At 34.8% G+C, this 22,061-nt stretch overlaps 5 protein-coding genes across 5 annotated transcripts; 4 read left to right on the forward strand and 1 right to left on the reverse strand.

Moving 5' to 3' along the window:
- Positions 1–964: 964 nt before the first annotated feature.
- LOC108814805 (protein S40-4) lies at positions 965–1,686 on the reverse strand. Its single transcript, XM_018587437.2, has one exon. It carries the CDS (start codon positions 1,606–1,608, stop codon positions 1,120–1,122), a length of 489 nt encoding a protein of 162 aa, XP_018442939.1. The 5' UTR covers positions 1,609–1,686; the 3' UTR covers positions 965–1,119.
- On the forward strand, positions 1,681–3,818 carry LOC130497413 (uncharacterized). Its single transcript, XM_056990181.1, has 4 exons — positions 1,681–2,465; positions 2,747–2,924; positions 3,017–3,094; positions 3,199–3,818. Exons 1-3 carry the CDS (start codon positions 2,153–2,155, stop codon positions 3,033–3,035), a joined length of 510 nt encoding a protein of 169 aa, XP_056846161.1. The 5' UTR covers positions 1,681–2,152; the 3' UTR covers positions 3,036–3,094; positions 3,199–3,818.
- A 7,929-nt stretch (positions 3,819–11,747) lies between these two features.
- On the forward strand, positions 11,748–12,636 carry LOC108814149 (60S ribosomal protein L12-3). The gene has a single exon (XM_018586652.2). It carries the CDS (start codon positions 11,888–11,890, stop codon positions 12,386–12,388), a length of 501 nt encoding a protein of 166 aa, XP_018442154.1. The 5' UTR covers positions 11,748–11,887; the 3' UTR covers positions 12,389–12,636.
- A 2,520-nt stretch (positions 12,637–15,156) lies between these two features.
- On the forward strand, positions 15,157–16,851 carry LOC108814148 (probable aquaporin PIP2-4). The gene is made up of 4 exons (XM_018586650.2): positions 15,157–15,562; positions 15,855–16,005; positions 16,158–16,443; positions 16,544–16,851. The coding sequence occupies exons 1-4, from the start codon at positions 15,256–15,258 to the stop codon at positions 16,655–16,657; spliced, it is 858 nt and encodes a 285-aa protein (XP_018442152.2). The 5' UTR covers positions 15,157–15,255; the 3' UTR covers positions 16,658–16,851.
- A 4,490-nt stretch (positions 16,852–21,341) lies between these two features.
- On the forward strand, positions 21,342–21,893 carry LOC108816418 (uncharacterized). The gene has a single exon (XM_056990525.1). It carries the CDS (start codon positions 21,361–21,363, stop codon positions 21,787–21,789), a length of 429 nt encoding a protein of 142 aa, XP_056846505.1. The 5' UTR covers positions 21,342–21,360; the 3' UTR covers positions 21,790–21,893.
- Positions 21,894–22,061: the final 168 nt, after the last annotated feature.

Here is a 22,061-nt window from a genome sequence, read left to right on the forward strand (position 1 = left end):
AAGTTGCAACTAATAATAATTTGCAGGTAGAATAAGATGATTATGTTACTCTCATAAGATCGTCTATGTAATTCGTTAATTTCCTATATAGAATGCAATTAGTTACATATTCTGGACCTTAAATCCTATAAATTATTGTGACAAGAAGATAAATTCCAAATTTAATAATTTTCGAGAAATGTGTTTTGATAATGACAGTTCTTACATTGAGGATAGTAAGCATAATGTTCAGTCACAGGAAGTGCATGTCAACTTATAATCCCCTACAACACCATTCACGTAATCGTTTGCTGGACTTTGATAAGCAAATCCATTTTTGTTTAAATAAGAAACTTGTACCATCACTCATTCACTTGTTATAAAATATTCGAGCAAACGAATATGGTTGAAACCATATTCAAAAAAAAAAGGATGTAAACAAAGAATGATGAGAATAATTCTTAAGCAACTATGTCACTTTCATGTGTTCTAAGCCTCTGCTTTTCTTTACCCACTACATCAAACACTCAACATCCCACCAATAACTCAAACTATTCCTCCCCCCCTCCCCATTTTTCAGTTTTCTCCATTTACAACCCCTTAATTTAATTTTAACAACGAAATTTCCCAAATCTGGATTTTACAGGTTAATTCGCAGTAAATGACTTTGTTAATGAAATAAGAAGTTACTTTTCTTTCTTCCGGAAACATTATGGCTCTAACTGGTGACCATTAAATTAGGAATAGGAATGAGTAGAAAGGAATGAATAGGAATAAAATCAATGGAATTAAAAGGAATATTTATTACTTTTGTTCCATATCAATTTTGATAAGGAATACTTTTGTTCTATGGTTCCTTAAAATTAAAGGAATGACAAGGAATCAGACGGAACAAAAATTCCCTATAAATGGTGTAATTTTTAAGGAATGAGTGGGAATGGATCATTCCCCTTAGTTCCCTATGTCACCAGTTAGAGCCTATATATTACAGTACTCATCTCAAGACGCAAAATGTAATAATATCTCAAAAATTACATGGAGAAAATTTTCGGAATAGATGATAAGTCAAGGGCATTTCAAGAAAATATCAAATGCTCTCTCTGACAGTTACTTATTAAAAGGACCTCAAATTTGAAAATATTAATCCTGGAACCCAATTTTCTCAAAAATTGCATTTCTAACCCTACTCAGATCTCTCCCTTTCAAAGTCCTCCCAACTCCTTCGTGAACCGAGAACGACGCCATCCTCGTCTTCGCCAGAAACTCGTGCGGAGGCAACCTCCCGCCGCTGGCGTCCAACCAGTCGCCTCCGTCTTCCTCGTCATCCACGACGCTTCTCCGACGGTTATCGCGACGTTCCTCCCGGAGAATCTTAGACCAGTCCGGCACGTTCACCGGGAGAGACGACGCCGCTACGGCGGATGGACGGTTAGACGGTTTCTTCACGGATCTGACTGGTTTAGAGATTTTCCGGCGGAAATCGGGGGAATCGGAAGCGGCTGAGGCTGATGAGTAGAGATCGGATTCGTCGAACTCGAATCCGGAGTCGTTGGCGGCGTAGTACGACTGATCGGTTCCGCCGAGGAAACGGTGGCTTGGCCGTGCGTAGTAACTTTTCCCCGTCGCCATCGAAGAAGAGGAGATTTTAAGAATTTAGAATTTTATATTAATTTTTAAAAATTGTTATTTTGAAGTTTTGTTCTGCTGTTAGAACTTAGAAGAATTATGCTTTGAGGGGAGTCTTTGCTTTTATACAGGAGTGCTGTTCGTTTGGTTGCCGCAGCTCTGGCGTCTGCGTCTGCGGCAATAATTTTCGCACAAAGTTTGTTCGTTTCATCGACGCAGGTACCGGCGTCTGCGTCTGCGTCTAGACGCAGCGTCCAGCGTCAAGACGCCGAAAAAACTAGCGGTCGCGTCTTTTTTTATGCGTCTACTTTACCTATTTACCAATCCACCCTTAATTTAATTTGCTAATTACCAAAATACCTAAACCTATTGACGCAGACGCTTCTCTTCTCCGATAGACGCCTCAGCTTCTCTTCTCCAGCTCTCTCTCGATCTCTCGATCTCAAACGCAGCTCTCTCTCTCTCATTGTCTCCATCTCCGACACAGACCGCTCTATCATCTCCGGCTCGAGCACTCTCTTCGCCAACACAGACCACGAGCTCTCCCATGTCCGGCTCGACCTCTCTCTTCTCCGACGCAGACCACGAGCTCTCTCATCTCTGGCTCGAGCTTTCTCTTTTTCGACACAGACCACGAGCTATCTCACCTCGACAGAGATCTCTCGATCTACCCATCTCCCAGCTCATCTCATCTCAAGCTCTCTCTTCTCCATACCTTTTCATGACTCTTCTCTTTCCTCTTGTTATCATCTTCCACAGGTCTTCAGAGCTCTCTCTCTTCTTTGCCGCAGCTCGAGCTATGTCATCCTCTCTCTCTTCTCCACCTCTCTCAAACTCTCGACCTTCTCTCCATCTCTCAGGTTACATCTCTTAGAAACTTTCTTAAGTCTCTTTCTGTTTTATAACTATGGAAGCTATCATATCAACTGCAGCTATAGTAACTTCTTGGAGAAACCAGTTTAAGAGTATATATTTCTATCTGTTTTTACAGGAACCCTTTGTTTAAAATAGTGGTCTGAGCTTCTGGTCTTACCTTGTAGCTGTGTGTCTTTACTTGTGATGTTTCTGAATTTGAAACTGTCTAAGCTTTTCGTCCTGGTTCATGGCTGATAAGAGTTTCTAATACATGATAATTGCTAAGGTGGACTCTTCCCATTATACTTGTGGTTGTTAGTAGAAAGAGTAGCTGTCATCTCACTGTTTTTCTTCTTCATCTCATTATACTTCACCAATGGAGGAAGCTCCCACTCTTCCACATCCATGGTTAGTAGTCTTCTGACCGGTGAAAGCCTATCTGGGGAAGTATTACTGAACAAGAGGTAAAAAGAACGTTTTCAGTAAAGTATATTTGGTGTTTCAGAATGTAAAAGTGCTGAGGTGTTTGTGTTCTGTGTTCTTTAAATATGCTCAGAATCAGAATCTTGAACTAGAGGTGAGAAGACTGAGACTCGAACTGCAACAGTTTAAGTGTACCATGGCCCGAGAAACTGTAAGATACTTACTACCATATTTTCAAAAGTATGTGTCTTTGAGATGGGTTTGTGTCTGATGTTGATGCTTTACTGATGGGTTTCTCTTGTTTGGTATTTGCAGGTCTCAAGCTCTCCCAAGCTTCTCTCACTCAAGCTCTGTCAAGCTTTTCTCACTCAAGCTCTGTCAAGCTTCTCTCACTCAAGCTTCTCTCATTCATATCTCACACAAGAGTGGAGAACAACACGTATTACAGTAAACAAGAGACCTGTTGAGATCGTTTGACTCGCAGCAAAGGCTAAGCTGTTTTGATTCTAACGTCTTTACACAAACCAGAAGCAGCAATGTTACCAAATTATAACTAATACAAATTCATCAGAAGCAAGCACCCAATTACACAACTGAATACTATGATTCTACATTGCAGATAAAAACTGGTGGAGTCCCATCTACAATGGGTTTTTGCTTCATTATATCAACCAGATTTAACCCAATTCAACCTATAATCCTCTCTTCATAATTCGACCATTTGGATATGGCAAAAGCTTCTCTCAGCACTATTACTTGATCAATTACCATTATCTTTCTCTTGACGATCATGAAAGAACCAGAATTCAAAATCATTATCTTTAAAACATATTTGTCTTATTTGTTTGAAGTGATAATTTCAAAAATTAAATGTATGATTTTATCATATTACTTTAGTATAATTTTTTTAGTATGATTGATTATGATTATAAGTAGTTTGATGTATTATTTTTATTTTTATCTAGCTTATGATTTATGACATCAAATATTTTTATATTTGACCAAAAATTTATTACCAATTAAACATAATATTCTTATGGATGTAAATATATTTAAACTACATTTTATTTATTTAAAATACAATTTTACAAATTTTTAAAAATAAAATATGAATAAATAAAAATAGTCGCAGCGTCAACCAAACGAACAACCTAAAACAGCGTCATGCGTCGGCGTTTTGCGGCTGCGTCAATTTCATGCGTCTTTAAAACGAACAACAATCAGCGTCGGCGTCGGCGTCAGCGTCAGCGTCAGCGGCAACCAAACGAACATCGGATAAACGAGTTTGACGCAGCTATTGACGCCGACGCCGACGCCGACGCTGACGCTAAAACCGGCAGCAACCAAACGAACAGGACTAGGTTTTGGGGGTTGGATAAAATGGATAAGAGTCTCTCTCTCTCTCTTAACTTCTAGTCTCCGTTATTGTGGAGATTACGCAACTACCCTTGAATTAATGAATTGTATAATGTTCACGAACGCGAAAGATTACCTTTCGTGGAGAGAATATTACGTGTGTCGTATTGGCATATACATACCACTTTGTTTTGTTTTTTTGAAGTATTCGTCTACTTAAATATGAAATTTATATCTCTATATGATACTTGTACTTGATTACAAAGTGTGTACTAAATATGGCACCTGAATTATTTTTCTAATCAAAATGTTTTTTTTTGTGTGAACTAATCATCTGTTATATTAATTTAATTTTTTCTTTTTCAATATAAGTATATCCAAATCTAAAATAATGGTATATAACTATATACTAACTTCAAAAAAATAAAATAACTATAATATATCTGTTGACAGAAAACAACGATAATACCTCTTGAAAACACATCATTCTCTCTGTGTTGTCACCCATACAAAGAAATAAATCCAATTTGCAAGAAAAAAAATGAAAGAAGCCTTCGATCCAAAAAAGGAAAAAAAAAAATGAAAGAAGACTCCATTCACAAAAAAAAAAAAACTTTAACGTCGGCAAAAAAAAACAAAAGAAAAGAAAAAATGACACCGAAAAATGACAAAGAAAACGCATGGACAGAGAATATTACGGAATATAATAGTAGTATAGTAATAATAAGCCTCGACCATTTGGAAACTTACGAGGTTGGTCGGTGTGAGCAGCGCGGAGAACCAGAACCGTCGAGAATTTCATCATCACTCGTCAATGTAGCCGTTCACATTCGAATTTTTTAATTAGTACTCTCTCCGTTTCAAATTATATGTCGTTTTGGAGCAAAATTTTCGTTTCAAAATAAGTGTCGTTTTATGATTTCAATGCAAAATTTATTGACTTTTTAATCTAATCTATTTTTCTATTGGTTGAAATCTAATTAGGTGTATTGGTAATGATGTTTTTATCTAGTAAATATATAAAATTAAATGTTTTATTAATCTGTGTGCCGAAGTCTAGAACGACAAATAAATTGAAACGGAGGGAGTAGTATTTTTATAATAAATTATGTACCCAATGAAAACACTCTGCACAAAGCTCCCCACTAATGCTTTCTCTCGTGTGCTTATTTATTTATTTATTTTTTTATTGTGAATATTAGGCCTAAGGAATCTTTTAGAAAAAAAAAATATTAGGCCTAAGTGTTAAGATCATCTCTAACAGTTTATTTTTATTTCCACTTTAAAATAGAATAATTTAATTTAAATTTTATTCTAATGATATTTTATTTTATGGTAGAAAATAGAATGATAAATAGAAAATAAACAAGTTATTTTATATTGGGAATAAATTTATTTTTATTCTATTATAGAATAAAAATATAGTATTATTTGAACATTTTTACTCTAAATTCTATTTTAGAATATAAAATATAGTGGATATAAAAATACCTTGACTTATGAATCATGACAAATGCAAAATAAATATAGATCATTTATCACGCATATTAGACTTCAACTTTTTGTCGTTCAACTTTCTAAATACAGATCAAAAATTATAAAATAAAAATAAACTGCATACAATATAAATCTGGTCATTAAATTATGATATGTTTGCTCAAAAAAATATTAGCTAGCTGCGGTGAGAAGAAAGGAAAGGTATCAAAACAATACTGAGGACCAATGGGATTTATTCATTTCTTATTTTTCTGTTGACTATAAATATACTCATTAATTTCACTTTTGAATTAAATACTATATTTTATTTCAAAATTACATTTAACATATTGTTTCATATTTTCATATCTATTAGTAGTTTATTATAAACGAATTTTCTAAAATAGATATTTAACTTATATATACTGTCTTCTATAAATTTGGTAATAGAAATTTTGTATATGTAGATTGCATATTCATACTTTTATATATTTTGTGATAAATAGTTATGCATGTTATGTTTTATATAATCTAAGAATATATGTTTATACCAGAGAATTTTATAATGAGATTTTAATAAAGAAACATATAATATAATATATGTTATAGTTTATATTTTATAAATGATAATAATTAACATAAATAAGTTAATATTGATTTTATGATTGAGGCAAATGATGTGAAAAACAAAAATTACATAAAAAAGTATGACTAACATTAGAGAAATGATTGTAAACATATAGTGAAACAAAAATATTTCATCTCATTTTTATTTTTAAATTTTCAACATTAGTCGAATATGATGATTTATTAAAATAAATTCCAATGAAAAATTATGTCAAGAATTTTAAAATATTAACCAAAAATAAATATAAATTTCTAATTTTTAAAACAAAATAGTTATTTTGTTAAAATATACCAAAATATAATTTAATCTATAAAATATTTAATAAAAATATGAAAGTTTTAAATGTGAAAAAATATAAATATATAATTTCTATCTTTAACAACCCAAATTATTTTGTTGATATTTAATTAGAAATCCATTGGAAATTTCAATGTTATTTTATGATAATTTATATGTTTCTTATGGTATATGTATTTGTTTTGTATAATTATTGATGAGCATTGGTTCTGTATTTGTTCTCTTTGATATGCGTCCATATTGGAAGCCTAGAATTTTAGATTATGGTCATCCGCTAGATTTGCTCACATATTACAGTTTGACTAACAGATAGCAGATGTTGCACAAATGAAAAAGACTAACAGATAGCAGACTCCATAGTTCACAATCCATTCTTCGTAGCTTCAAGTTTTCTTGTGGTTGAACTTCTTTCTCTTTTAAATGCATACCTTTAAGCCATGTGACTAAATACTACTACCAGTTATCACGAGAACATCTGCGCTCTAATATTTTTGCTATTTTCCATATATACATGTTTGATATGTAAATTTCCTCTTCTCGAAGTTAGTCTGCAAGTTAGCATTTAAAAGAGAAATAACGGATCATACCGGTGCAAGTCTCTTGTTGCTTCCGCCAAAAGAAAGAAACAAAACAAAATTAGGGGAATATTAGCTACTAGTTTCAAAGAGAATAAAAAACGACTTATTAAAGCAAAAAAAAAGAAACAATATTATATAGCAAAGGAATTAAATTTGACAGTGTTAAAAGATCTCAAATCCTCGATTTGAGAAGTTTTCCAACAAGAATTATGACTGAAATATTTTAAAATTTAGTTTTGTAATTATTAAAATTTCATTTCGTTCATTTTTATATATTATGATATGAAAATGTAAGTACTCTACTAACTCTCTTTCTTTTTTTGGTCAAACTCAAACATCATTTTTCATAAAACTATACATGAACAAGTTTTGTCGTGACTCGTGTGACTGGGTTCTCTTTCGCCAGTCCCAATTTCCAAAGGCAAGGAGAGAGACAATCAAGCAGAGCATAGAGTCTGTCTGCGACCGATACACGTGTCGATACAGACCAGTCTCACTACACGTGGTATCATTTTTCCTTCGATAAACGCCATGAAAGGTGGGACCCGGAATCTGACGCGCTTAGCCGTTTTTTTCCGTCTAATTTATTATAAAACGAACAAGACCGAAGCCCAACATACATAATACAAGGAGTACAAACCCGAAGCCCAACAACGGTACCTAAGACAAAAACGGCTACGAAGCCCATTAACCTAAACCGACCACACGCGTCGGTAATAGTGAAGAAAAGACATGTGTACAGTCCTCGACCTAACGAGGTTACACGCGTCTCACCGAAACCGCCACCGAATCAACCTCTCCCGGAGCTATCACCGGAGGAAAGACACCGCCGAAACTACTCCGGAGAACCCTGCAACGCCAGTGTACTCACCGACGGTTCACCATAGTCAACTCGGGAATACAAGATCTTCATCTTTCCCGATTTCAAACGTTTATATCTCGCCAACTCGAGATATAATAATATCTCGATATTTCTCGTCTCGTTGAGGTATAGCTCGTGGTTTTATTTCTAGGCTCCGATGTGCATAATTGCAAAAGGGGTTAAATTATAGAAAAAATAGTTAAACCACAAAAAAATAAATTTCGAAAATGATAAAATACATGTTAAATAGATTAAAATATTTAATTGAAAAATTAATTAAAATATTATATATTTAGTTTGTTATAAGAAAATACAATAAATATCACTTTGTTATAAGAAAAGTGTGATATTTGTTATAAGAAATTATTTTTAAAATTATAAAATTTTGTGGAATGGTATTTACTTTCTTATTATTACAAAATGTGAAAGGAACCAAATTTTATTAAGATATTTAAGTTTTTATCATAAATATTTAACTTATCTTTCAATACATTTTTGATAATAAAATAATATTTATGATATAATATAAAATAATAATAATGTAACTTTACTTATAACATAATTATTTATCATTAAAATTTTACTGTTATTTATTTAAAATTTATAATAGTGTTAACATATAATTTAATAATACAAGAAAATTAGTTTTTACTTTATAAAAATTCTATTTATACTTTTTATTAACAAAAGTAAAAACCTGCATTTTATATATTTTTTATTCGATAATTTATTAATTTATAAAATATTTGTGAAATCGCGTTTAATGCACCATTCTATTATCATTTCATTCCGTAAAATCACCAATCATGGCCTTTATCTATTTTTGAGCTTCCGCTGGTCATACTGTTGAACTTCTGCTTATTTAAATGTTTTGTTCAGAGTGATGTTTTCTTTCTCTTTATAGATTTTTTTGTGTCTATCCACATCTACGCATTTTAATTTATGGGTTTTTGTTATATCGAGACGATTTAGTTTTTTTCTTTCTCTGAGAATTAAATTGTTTTGATGGCTCTTCGAACTCATTGGGGCGCTATCTGAACAGAGTCGACGTAGTTTTTCACGTACATCGATCGGTACATGGTCAATATTATTCTAGGCGTCACTTTAACTCATAGATGCAGTTGGCACAAGACTGAAAATTCATATTTACAAATTTCATTAACTTTTTTAAATGGTTCATATAATCATATTTGATGTGTAAGTTTATTTTCTACAATGTAATATTATGTTTTGTATTTTGTTGAGGTTATTCTAACGGATGATTGTTTTACGTATTCGTGGAAGTGAAACGGAGAGAAAAATTCAGTTTTATATGATTTCAGTCAAGTTAGAATGTTGTTAATTATTTTCTGAAAGCAACATTTTTACGCATATCAAAAGCCTTTTTCACCATATTTGTTTCTGTTTTAGAGGTTTATAAGAATAATAAAAACATAGCGTTTGTGCTTCTTCCCAAGTGATCTGAAATGTTGTGTAATTCACTTAAGAAACGGATAAAGTAAAAGCATTATCTATTTTTAAAAGTGTCGACATTGTGGGCACATCGACACTATTAGCCCGATTATATTAATGATTAGAAAAAAAGGAAAAGTTGAAATTCTGCTCTGTGATGGTGATGATGATAACAAAGTGACTTTACTGCGAAAACCTAAGAAAATAGATGCTTTTCAATCATGTTATCCTTTCCCGAAAGTTTTTTTTTGAAAGCGCCTTTCCCGAAAGTTACGAACCATAAACACAATATATGAATTATAACAGAGCTTGGTTTTAAATAGGCACAGCCAGTCACATGGCTCAGGGGAAAGCGAGAATATGAAAATTTACAAGTTTTTTTGAAGTTAGTGGTGAATCATTGGCCTATTGTATGTTGTGTGGAGTCTTTATAAATGATCAATCGATTAGATTCCTTTTATGTAATTCAGTTGGTCTATGAAAGATCATGCCACGCATAAAAAAATGCAAGAGAACACATCTGTTATAGTGTTAACTAAGTTTCTTAACGGTAGTATTCAAGTACACTCTCATCAACAGTTTTGTAAGTCTTGTTGAAAATCTTAAAAGATTTTAAAATACTTCTGTCGTAATTCTTGTTTTAAAAATCTTAGCAGGTGAACTTAAGACTTCTTTGCAAGTTTTGAAAAATGTTTTACTTTCCTAAGAAAAAATTAACAAAAATGCTATTTTATGATTCTTGTTTGTTAGGGGAACAAAATAGGACAATTTGCAGTTTGATAATGGTAACATATAAGATTTTATGATCATGTAACAAACAAATTTTTGCAAGTTGTTCGTTGTCAAACACATGTTGTCGACCAGAATAGTTTCTAAATCAATAAATGAATATTCTATATTGGGAAATATGATTGTATATATGAATCTACGTTAAACAGAAGCTTTGAAGATCAATGCGACTATTCTTTTTCTGCAATTATCTTTGACGTGAATATACAAATACGTATGCATGTACATTAGCACCAACTATCACTGAATCCGATAAATTTGCTATTTGTTTTATCTCTTGTATGGCTATATACAATAGTACAACTAATATACACATGCCTCGTTGGCGTTGTCCTACATCCTTTGAACTTCGATCAATCTCCCAGTTAGCCAGTCCAGGTGCTCGGGAAAGAGCTAACCGTAGCAGTCAATACATCAGATATTAATTTGCGTATGTATGTACATACAGACCCATTCCTCTTCAAAAAGTTCAATCACAATGCAAATTCCCGGAAGCATATCGTATAATCACTGAGTGCGATTGGTAAAGTGTTAGAGTAAATAAAAAATAATAAAAAATGAAAATAAGAGGAAAATAAAAATGGAAGAACGAGTAAAGTAGACTATGGCTTCGACTGAAAAGTGTGGTTAGCAAGAAAAGAATTGGAGTATTTTTTTATTTTATTTGCTGAGTTACTTTACATTTAGCCAATCAAGTGAAAATTTTTTCTTTCGGTTTCTTCGAATTACTGTTTAAATGGAGGAAAAGCGTGAAACACACTTACGATTTTACTCTTAACTTAAATAAGAGTAATTACTCTGCTTTACTTGCTGGGATGAGGCATTCAAAGCTATAAACAGAACTAAAAAGAAGAAAAGACAACAGAATTAGGAGACAAACTCATTCAAGTGCCTAGTGATTTCAGTTTTTATGCAAGATTCCTCCGATCTCAGTGTAAACATCTTGTGTGGCACTGGCACTGGCACAGGCCCTGTACTGTACATTCCAGTGGACTTAAACAGCATTAAAGAGACAACACTGACTTCATATCCATATAAGACTACCATTTCTAGCAGTTCAGAATTCATTAAATCTTCTTTATTGTGCAACAAAAGTGGACTACCTATATACATATGTGGACACACAAGTGGAGTATATATTGAGCCAATTCCATATCTTAACAAGAAGGTTCCTGACAGGAAAATTAAAATGAAAACGAAAACAAACCCCATTGGGCTTTCAAATCTAACGAGGCCGTATTCAATTATACATGAGCATCCATTAACTTTAACTTTGTCGAATAACCAGGCCCATGTTAATCGCGTATCTCACAAACATCCACACCACTGAACCGGACCGAAGTAAAGTCGGAAATGAACGAATCTCATGAATTTCTTGAAGCTTGGTTCTGAGAAGTAACCAACGACACTCGACTTGTGATTTCGGGTCAAGGAACCAAACCCGTACCGGGGGTAATTTCGTTATTTCCATCAAAACCCTAGTTACTGGGGACTCGATTTATAACTGAGAAACCCTAAAAAAAAGCAGAGTGAGTGAGTGACACAAGAAAGAGAGATTAAGACAAAATGCCGCCGAAGTTGGACCCGTCTCAGATCGTCGACGTCTACGTCCGCGTCACCGGAGGTGAGGTCGGAGCAGCGAGTTCGCTCGCCCCTAAGATCGGTCCACTCGGTCTCGCGCCCAAGAAGATCGGAGAAGACATCGCCAAGGAGACGGCGAAAGAGTGGAAAGGGCTGAGAGTCACCGTCAAGCTCACCGTTCAGAACCGTCAGGCCAAGGTCACCGTCGTTCCCTCCGCGGCGGCTCTGGTGATCAAGGCCTTGAAGGAGCCGGAGAGAGACCGTAAGAAGGTGAAGAACATCAAGCACAACGGGAACATCTCGTTCGATGACGTCATCGAGATCGCTAAGATCATGCGTCCGAGGTCTATCGCTAAGGAGCTGAGCGGGACGGTGAGGGAGATCTTGGGGACTTGCGTCTCCGTTGGGTGCACTGTGGATGGAAGAGACCCGAAGGATCTTCAGGAGGAGATTGTCAGTGGAGACATTGATGTTCCTAACGAGTGAAACAAAGGTTTCGTTTTTTGAGTTCTCTTGCTGTTTTGTCTTTTTTCGGGGATTTGCTTTTTAGTATACTGTTTTTTCGGTATTGAGATTTTGGATGATACTTTTTGATTTTGCACATTTGAACCATTAGAATGTTTCATTTCTATAGTCTATGGACTTGGTTTTGAAGTGTCACAAGGATAGTGACATGATTGAATCTGAAGCGGTTGATCAGTCATCTATAAAATTTATAATGAATTAAGTTCTTACTGTCTCCTCCTCGATTTGCTTTGAATCTGATTGTAAATTTAAGACAAATTATAACACTTTGGCCTTGGCTGTTTTTATAGTAGTGTATGGAAGAAACATTCAAATACCTATGAGGTCTTGTCGATAGAGTGAATATTATTTAGGCTGTCTCATTTTCTACCTCCTTGAGTAATGATGGATATTGTCTGTGATGTATTATTCAAATAATGAAAATTGTTGAATGCATCAAAAGATACGGAAGGTTTATAACAAAATACATGTATAATGCGCAGTGTTTACTCGCAGTTACTCTTTAATTAAAAACACCTGGGTGAGAAATGTAACAGTGTACTTGTCCCTAACATGATATAGTTCAGTTGATTGCGTTAGCAGCGTTACAGTGCCTTTGGGTTTGGTTACTTTCTTGTCGGGCTTGTACTTAAAACCCATTGTTGAATGATGGACTTTGAGTTAATATGACTAGTGGACTTTGTTGTTTGATCCAGTCATGTTAGAGATTCGTATTTACGGGATAAAAAACGATGGTAGTTCAAACTTCAAATGAGAGAAAGCAGGTCATTATATAGGACCTTCTAACACCAGAATAGTAATGCTTCAAAGGGTTGTTCAGTTGTTAGAGGCCACTATCAAAGACGCTTATATACTATGAAATGATCATCATCATGCTGCCAAACTCAACAAAGAAAAATGTACATGCTCGCTCACATGCATCACTTACATGGATCCATATATATATATTTGTGGTCTCACTCAACGATATAGATATATCTGTAATGACATAATGTAATTAGATATATAATATATGTATGCATTAAGTCCAACATTAATTGAATAATTGGAGAAATTATGAGCAAGGGCGCTGGTACATAATGCTATGTATACATGAAAAATCGGCTGGCAAAGATAACATATAATAATATGTTCAAAGCTGTTCTTATTTTGCCTGTCATGGATACCATTCTTATCATCTTCTCCTCTTTATTATACAGTAAATCAGGGACAGTATCATGCTATTACAAAATCTGTGTAATCATTGTTATTAACTGTATGTAATTTGATTTTGTATTACTTCTTTAAAGTTTTGCGTGAAAATGATATACAACTTTTTAATGTGGGTGGGGTGAGACTTTGCTTGTTCAATGAACAAAAATCAAGTGCAGAAAATTCTTGCACACCAAAATGCAATTCCCAAAAAGCGCATTTTTTCTTAATAAGCTAATTAGTTACATAACATTTTACAAGATTCCTGTTTCCTCATATCTTTGTGGAACTTTGTCATATATGTATACTATATAGTAATTATTGCTACAAGCTGGCTCTTTCCCGTTAATGTCACATATACGAATACATGATTAGTCTAACTTCAAAAAATTTAAGTTGTGACGACGTTGATGTAGACTCGTTCCAGAATCAATTCGGTGCAAGTAAGGAAACAATAATAGATAAACATATCTTAAAAGTATGTCTTGAGTTTAATATCCATATATATAAGTCATCTTCGTTGGGCAACGTAGTTAATTAGTACTAATACATTATGGATTGTTCAGCCATAATATATAGTTTGATCATCTTGTTAAACGTATTATCCAAATATATTTTATGCATGATTTTCATTCTATGCAACATTTCTTTTCTATTTATTTATGCAACATGCTGGACTAGTGATAGATAAAATTAATGAGGTGAAATTTGACGTTGTAAGTTGTAACAACTGAAAAATATTAAATTAAGGGTTCAACTAGAATTATTACGAACACAAGTACATGTCTAAATCGAGGGGTTGGTTGGACGGCTTAAAACAAGTTTATCTACCCCTAATCATGCAGTTTTAAGACAGCTTGGAGTCTCTGACCTTTAACTAAGTTATTCCGAAAATTCACGCATAATAAACAAAATGTTGAATTGAAGAAACATCTATCTCGACATAGATTAGTGGAGGCTCTGGAGACAGATGATTGGCTATACGAATGTGTTGTATAGTCTGAACTATCATGCTTTACCTTGCATTGTCTATTTGCCTTACAAGGACTTTTTAGTTAAGTTTCTGATTAGGCCCGTAATTTTTTTGTTTGGTTTGGGATCAGTCTTTTAACCAGAAAATTAATGGACCTCAATCCCAAGCAATGTCAGGACTAAAGGTGATCTATGGTTCACCCTCCTTTTGGAAAGACCATCCAAACGCCACTACACTACTTACATTTCATTGCTTAACCGAACACACCCGCCTTTTTCTTAAAGAAAAGGTTGATATAGAAGCCAATGTAAGAAAATCTAGAAGTAAAAAAGATTATATGCCACTCATCCCTTTATATAGTGATAATTACAAACATAATGGCGATGTTGAGATGTTTTCTCATGATACCACCAGCTTATACGGTTTAGATAAGATTCCTTTCGTAATTAATTCTTTTCATAACTATTTTCAAATATATATACACTTAACTGTCATAATAATTAAGAATCATATAAATGATCTGTCTTATAATGTACTTATACCAAACCTTTTCATACAGTCTCTGTGTATATATATAGACACAATTAAACCCAAGAGCTACAACAAACATTAAAACTCATCTATCTCTTGCTCTCTCTGTCTCTCATCATCATCATCTTTGGCCATGGCAAAGGACTTGGAGGTGCAAGAGAGGGGAGCAACGGCGGCGAGAGATTACGTTGATCCGCCTCCGGCGCCTTTGTTAGACATGGAGGAACTTGGGAAGTGGTCGCTCTACAGAGCGGTCATAGCTGAGTTTGTGGCGACACTTCTCTTCCTTTACGTCTCAGTCCTCACCGTAATCGGCTACAAAGCTCAGACCGACGCAAACGCGGGAGGAGTTGATTGCGGCGGTGTAGGAATATTGGGGATTGCGTGGGCTTTCGGTGGAATGATTTTTGTTCTCGTTTACTGTACCGCCGGTGTCTCCGGTAAGTTTAAACAAAACGTTCGAGTCACGGCACATATATTGTCACGTAAAAATAATGTCAGAAATATTGTTTATTATGAAACAAATAGACCATAGTTGCTTTAGAAAAAGAAAAAAAATACCATTATTGCTCTACGTGTATTAGTTTTTAACATCATTCTATGTTACTACGTATATTAGTTAGAGATGGTGAATCCGGTTAGGTATGAATTACTTTTGTTCAGCTTATCTAAATTAAAATACAGCCATAATACAATTTGAGTTAATTTTGTGTGTATTATTTACCTTTGAAGGTGGTCATATAAATCCGGCTGTTACGTTCGGATTGTTCTTAGCTAGAAAAGTCTCATTGGTGCGGACAGTGTTATACATTGTGGCTCAGTGCCTTGGTGCCATCTGCGGTTGCGGTCTTGTCAAAGCATTCCAAAGTTCTTACTACACCAGGTTCCATCATGTCTCAACATTCATGCCTCAAGATTTAATTCTAAATCGATTTTAAAAGCCAATCAATTATATATGTATAATTATAAGCATGCATGTTAGTATATATTTGATTACGATGTTTTATTAACTACCAGAATTATTGATAACATTAGATATGGAGGTGGAGCTAATGAGCTAGCTGACGGCTACAACAAAGGAACTGGACTCGGTGCGGAGATCATCGGGACATTTGTCCTAGTCTACACCGTTTTCTCGGCCACAGATCCCAAGCGAAGCGCACGTGACTCTCACATTCCTGTTTTGGCGCCACTTCCTATTGGTTTTGCCGTCTTCATGGTTCACTTAGCCACCATTCCCATCACCGGAACCGGAATCAACCCGGCTCGTAGCTTCGGAGCTGCAGTTATCTACAACCAAGAAAAGGCCTGGGACGACCAAGTACGTTATTGACTTTTTTTTATATGGACACATTGTATTAGTAACGTATGAAATGAATCTAATGATATGTTTGATTATATATATCTGATAATTTGAACAGTGGATCTTTTGGGTGGGACCATTGATCGGGGCAGCCGCAGCTGCGTTATACCATCAGTTTGTTCTAAGAGCAGCTGGGATTAAAAGTCTTGGCTCCTTTAGGAGCTCTGCTTAATTTTAATTGTTTAAATTAAGCCACAAGTTGATCTTTATTCAAAATGATAATTACCACAAATTCCACAACCAGCAGAAAGAGGAAGTTTACCTGTATCTTTTTTTTTCTATGTTCTGTTTTTTTTTGAATTTCATGGAATTTCCCATTGGTTGTAAATGTGGTTTTAATTAATGTTGCTTTAAGATAAATCTCGATTCCGCTTTATATCATTTCGTAGAGTTAACGTTAATTCTGCACTGATTCTATTGCTCTTGGGGAATCAACAAGAAAAAAACTCACTTTATCAACAAGAAGGAACCTCAGGTATTCTTTTTAACCGGGCTTCGTAGCCTGGTGGTAATGGAACCTCGGCTGAGGTGCCCGCCACCCAGCTTCGAAACCCGGCCACAGCGATTTAACATCCTTACTGCTGGGGCGCTGGACCCCTTCGGGAGATATTTGGGAAAGTGGCTGCCTAGACACCAGAGATATCAAAAAAAAGAAAACTCACTTATCTCTATTTTCATAACTTTCTCGATACACACAAACTTTTCCAACAACGAGGACAAAACATTTGGATATGCATATCATGTTAATGATTATACAATTCTCAAATTACAACTTGTTAGTTCTCTATCTGATACCAAATATACATAACTGAGTGTTTACCAAATATACATAACTGAGTTATGTGATTCCTCATCAGGCTCCTCAATATGCTTTGCTTACATATGATTTGGTCAGATACCTAATCGGTTAGAAAGCTGGTTGGTTTATTAGCGGGAATTGAGTGTTATATTTTGTAGTTGTAGTAATAAATCCGATAGGATACTTAGGATTTGGTAAGCAGAGTAAGCAAACCCGAGTTAAGAGTTGACTTATGTAGATTGATTTCTGTCTTTGTTCTCACTGTCTCAGACTACTTAACAACTTATGCACAACTTTTGTCCTGCTCATTAATAAACAAAAAAAGAAGAAGAAGGTTTCCTTTTTTATTTATACATGTTTGTACGTTTTCCTCCGCCTCAGTTTCTCTTCGCTCTTATTTCTCTCGTTCGTCTGAATGTTCACTCCGAGTTTCGTGCTTTGCACAAATAATAAGCTCTCTAAATTCCATGTCCCCAAAAAGCAAGCGTCTTGCACTAAGGCGCTACAAACTTTGCGATATTTACATGACGTTATCACTTATCACCACGACCAAAAAAAACATGACGTTATCACTTTCCAAGTAAGGGTCTTTTGTCTCTCTTTTGATATTTACATATGAGAACAAGCAAACTAGTAATTCTCTTGTTATATTTAGGGTTTAAATATACATCACCACTGGAGATGTTAAACCATCCAAGAGAAGAATATGGAGGATGGCCAATAGAGAATCTGGCGGTATATTCTCAAAATGAGTTTCAACCGTAGTAAATATTCTACAGAAACTAGTTTTCTACATATGCGAAGAATCAGCTATAACACCATTAGTATATATGTTTCATCCGTGTTACGTAACTATAATTAGCTGGATAGACTAAAATATCTGAAATTTCTTAATATCACTTATATTATCTTTTATAAAGAGATATTTTGACTATTTATAAAAAATATTAAACTAACAAAGAATATTTAAAATGTTAAATCATAGCTATTGCCTAATACTGTATATAAAAATTCTAATATCAACTTGGGTAACTTTGAAATTTTGAAATTTTGAAATTTTGAAATTTTGAAATTTTGAAAGCTCAACTTGGATAAAATCATTTGAAAAAGAAGTTACATGAACATCTTAGTAAAGACATATACGGATTTATATGTTGGGAATACATGTTTCATGCATACAATCTATATTTGTATATAATCCCTGATAAAGTGACAATCTGATTTTACATAATTCGTCTTTTTACAAAACACACAATTACTTGCAATTTGAAGAACATCTTTATTATCACAATATATTGATATACTATGAATTTTATCCATATTTAGCTATTTTATATAAGTGTTTTAAAATCTGTTTACCTTGATTTGAAATCATTTTAGAGTATTTATAGGTTCATGTATATTTTAGAGAAAATAGTGATTTTAGAGCATTTTGGAAATAAATTTAGAAGAAACTTGTAACTGACCATGGAATCAGTCCAGAATAGACATTCAGAGTCAACCAACGAACGACGGATATCGTCTGTCGTCGATCGACAGCGAATCGTGCAAAAAACGACTTGGTTTTTTAGTCGATTTATAGCTCAAGTCCCACACAATTACATAACTACCCTTTATGATACCTTCCTTTTCTCAGTCATTTTTACTTTGTCCTCTTCCCTTTCTCTCTTCTCTCTTCAGCCATGACTCTCCTCCATCTCTCTCCCCTCTTTCTCACGGTCATGACTCTCCTCCAATACTTTCAGCCTCTCTTACTTGCTTTTGAATACCTTCAGCTGGTTTTTGAGAAGATTTGTCAATACTTTGAAACTGTCTTGGTTACTTCTGAGCACTATCTTTTTGGTGATTCTTTTTCCGTTGAGGTTGTCTGTAACCGAAACAGCCCTCAAGGTAGTAGATGCTGTGACATTCATATCAACCTTGCTGTTTGATAGAGAAGCGTGGAGAAACATGTGGAAACATACCGTTTTACCTAGTGGCTGCAACGGTTTCCTTCTCCTTATTTGGTGTTGTCTTCCGCCTCTATCTCAAGAGACCTGTCTTGCACATGATGGAGGTTGCTAATAACAGATTCCCAAACGTCATCTTGTTAGTTGGGTGCATGTGCACCTGGTGGATCTCGGTTGGTTTGATCTCCCTTGCCTTTTTGGTTCTAGACTGTGATAGCTGGAGCAGCCTTGGAGTTGTGTTCTTCTTTAGTTGGTACTTCCAATTCACCAGTTCCATAAAACTCTTCCTGCAGAGAGAAGATTTCTTTGGAGTTTGCGGTTCTATCCTGAAAATCTTTCACGCTCTTTATGATTCAACCCTCTAGATAATTATTGGGAATCACCCATCGTCTACACCCTCGGTATCATCCTTCTGATGTTTAAAGGTAATGTTCTTCGATTTCCCGAGGTACTGAATCTGAATGAGCCACTAGGATTTGCTGGTCAAAGGAATGATGGGCCGGTTGGTGATGGTGATGGGCCTGAGATGGCTCTTTAATTACATTGGTTATGATGGGCTTCATGAGGTTGTTCTTGGTTGTGATGGACTGCCTGAGGTTGACGGTGATGGGCCAGAAGATGGTGAGGGTATTGAGGCAGGTGATGATGAGGATGATGGGCCAGAAGATGGTGAGGATGATGGGCCAGAAGATGGTGAGCCGGGTGCTCGATTCTGGTTGGTTATGATGATGGCGGCGTTTCTGGGCAGGTTGGTGATGTGAGTGAAGGTAGAGGTCAATGTAGAAGTCGGCTGTGCTGAAAGGTTGATGATTTGATCGTAGATTAATATTTAAGTGTTTCCTTTTTAGATCTGTCAATGCTTTTTAGTTTTTTTTTAATTAAAAAAAGTTATCAAGTTTGGATGTATCCTTTCGGCTTTGGATCCACAAGTACAACGAAACTTCTTTGTTTTGGTATAGCAGTTTGGAACATCGTTTTTTAACTAGCCATCTTTATCTTCTTCTTCCTTTCGACTCTAAGATAAGTCTCACTGTTATCTTTTCCTAGAGTTAACGTTTATTTTGCTTAAGTTACGTTTCTCTTGGAAAATCAGATGTCACGTATGTTTACAGTAGTATCCAGACACAAAGAAAACTCACTTTATTTCTATATAATAATATTGCTAACAAAAGCACTCTCTGTTTACTTTCCAGCACCATATGGTGTCAACTATGGATTGAAAACAAGAGCAGTTCGAAAATGAAACAATACAAACCTTAAATGTGGACCCGATTAATAATTTTCCTTTTCTTAGTGTTTCTATATTTATTAAGTCTCACATCGAAACTTGAGAGATTTATAGGGTAATATATATGTGATGTGGCAATCTTCCACTCTTGAGCTAGCTTTTGGATGTGAGTTAAGCCCATCACTAATATAGTATCAGAGCCAGGTTTTAATTTCTCTTGATTGTGGTCCACCTGTGGATGTCCAGTCCCACAAACTTCACGCTTCAGATGTCCAATCCTGAGCGTGAGGGGGGGGGGGTGTATTAAGTCTCACATCGAAACTTGAGAGATTTATAGGGTAATATATATGTGATGTGGCAATCCTCCACTCTTGAGCTAGTTTTTGGGTGTGAGTTAGGCCCATCACTAATAATATTCCATTGCGGTTCCTTCAAGCTAACAAACTCTTCATGCATTCTTTTCTACTAATCTTACCCCAACTAAAACTACAGGAACAAACCTTATGGACGATATGTTTTAAAATGATTTAGCCCATATATCAAATATAAACAAAGTAAATTCCAACGGTGAAACCAATAAACTACAAGTCTACAAATTAAAATATTTAGTTCTGGTAGTTATTTAAGCAAGTTGTACTATCAACACTTGTGTTAGAGGGAAATTATTAAACTAAACAATGAAATTTACAAACAAGAAAACTGCATTAACCGAAGTGGGTTTTCCTCGACTTCTCTTCACTCATTCAAAAATAACTTTTTCTTCTTTTGTTATTGTACAATCATACAATTCTGCACTTTAAGCAACAACTATCTTTACTAAAAACCGACTTTATAAAGACCCGAAAACACACAAAACAAAACCAAACATTAAAAGGTTTATGTGGATAAAGAAAAACAACATGACATACCTAACTCATTCCTTGCTCTTCTTCTTCTCCTGCTTGTTAATGCTTCTATGTGTGTCCATTGCAGGAAGCAGACATGCTCACGATCCAGTTTATTTAAACCCATCTGCCTTCTCTCCGGAAGCTTACGATTTCTTTCACCCAAAATCATCACTTCCTGACAATAATCCGCCAAGAGACTCGCCTTCTTCGCCATCACCTTCACCATCACCTTCAAAGACCTCTAATGTAGAAGCAGATACACAAGGAAGTAAATTTTCATCAGAAGAGCACAAGAGTCTCAGAGAAGAAGGAAGAGGAGAAACCCTTGGAATAGTGTTAGGCGTTTCTTTCGCAGCTTTTATCTTGATGGGAGCTTACTTTGTGATCAAGAAACGACGAGCAAATATAACCCGCACGATTGTAATCCAGTATAATGCTTGAATTAACCAAAAAACATTATTTAAAGATTTGTCAAATTGCTATTGGTGTGATTATGTAGAATGGTATACTATGTTACCCTGAGGCAAGAGATCGAGCTCTAAACCTTTTTTTTTATCAAAACTTCAAAGTTTTGCTATTACCAAACTTCAAAGTTTATGCAAAGTTTAGCAAATTACTAAACTTCAAACTTTTGTTAACTACCCATTCATCTCAAAATTCACGTAATCTTCCAAACTCAAAATAGTAGTATAAATTTTCAAAATTTTCTTGAA

This window comes from Raphanus sativus, chromosome 7 (assembly GCF_000801105.2).
Source record: "Raphanus sativus cultivar WK10039 chromosome 7, ASM80110v3, whole genome shotgun sequence".
Classification (NCBI taxonomy): domain Eukaryota; kingdom Viridiplantae; phylum Streptophyta; class Magnoliopsida; order Brassicales; family Brassicaceae; genus Raphanus; species Raphanus sativus.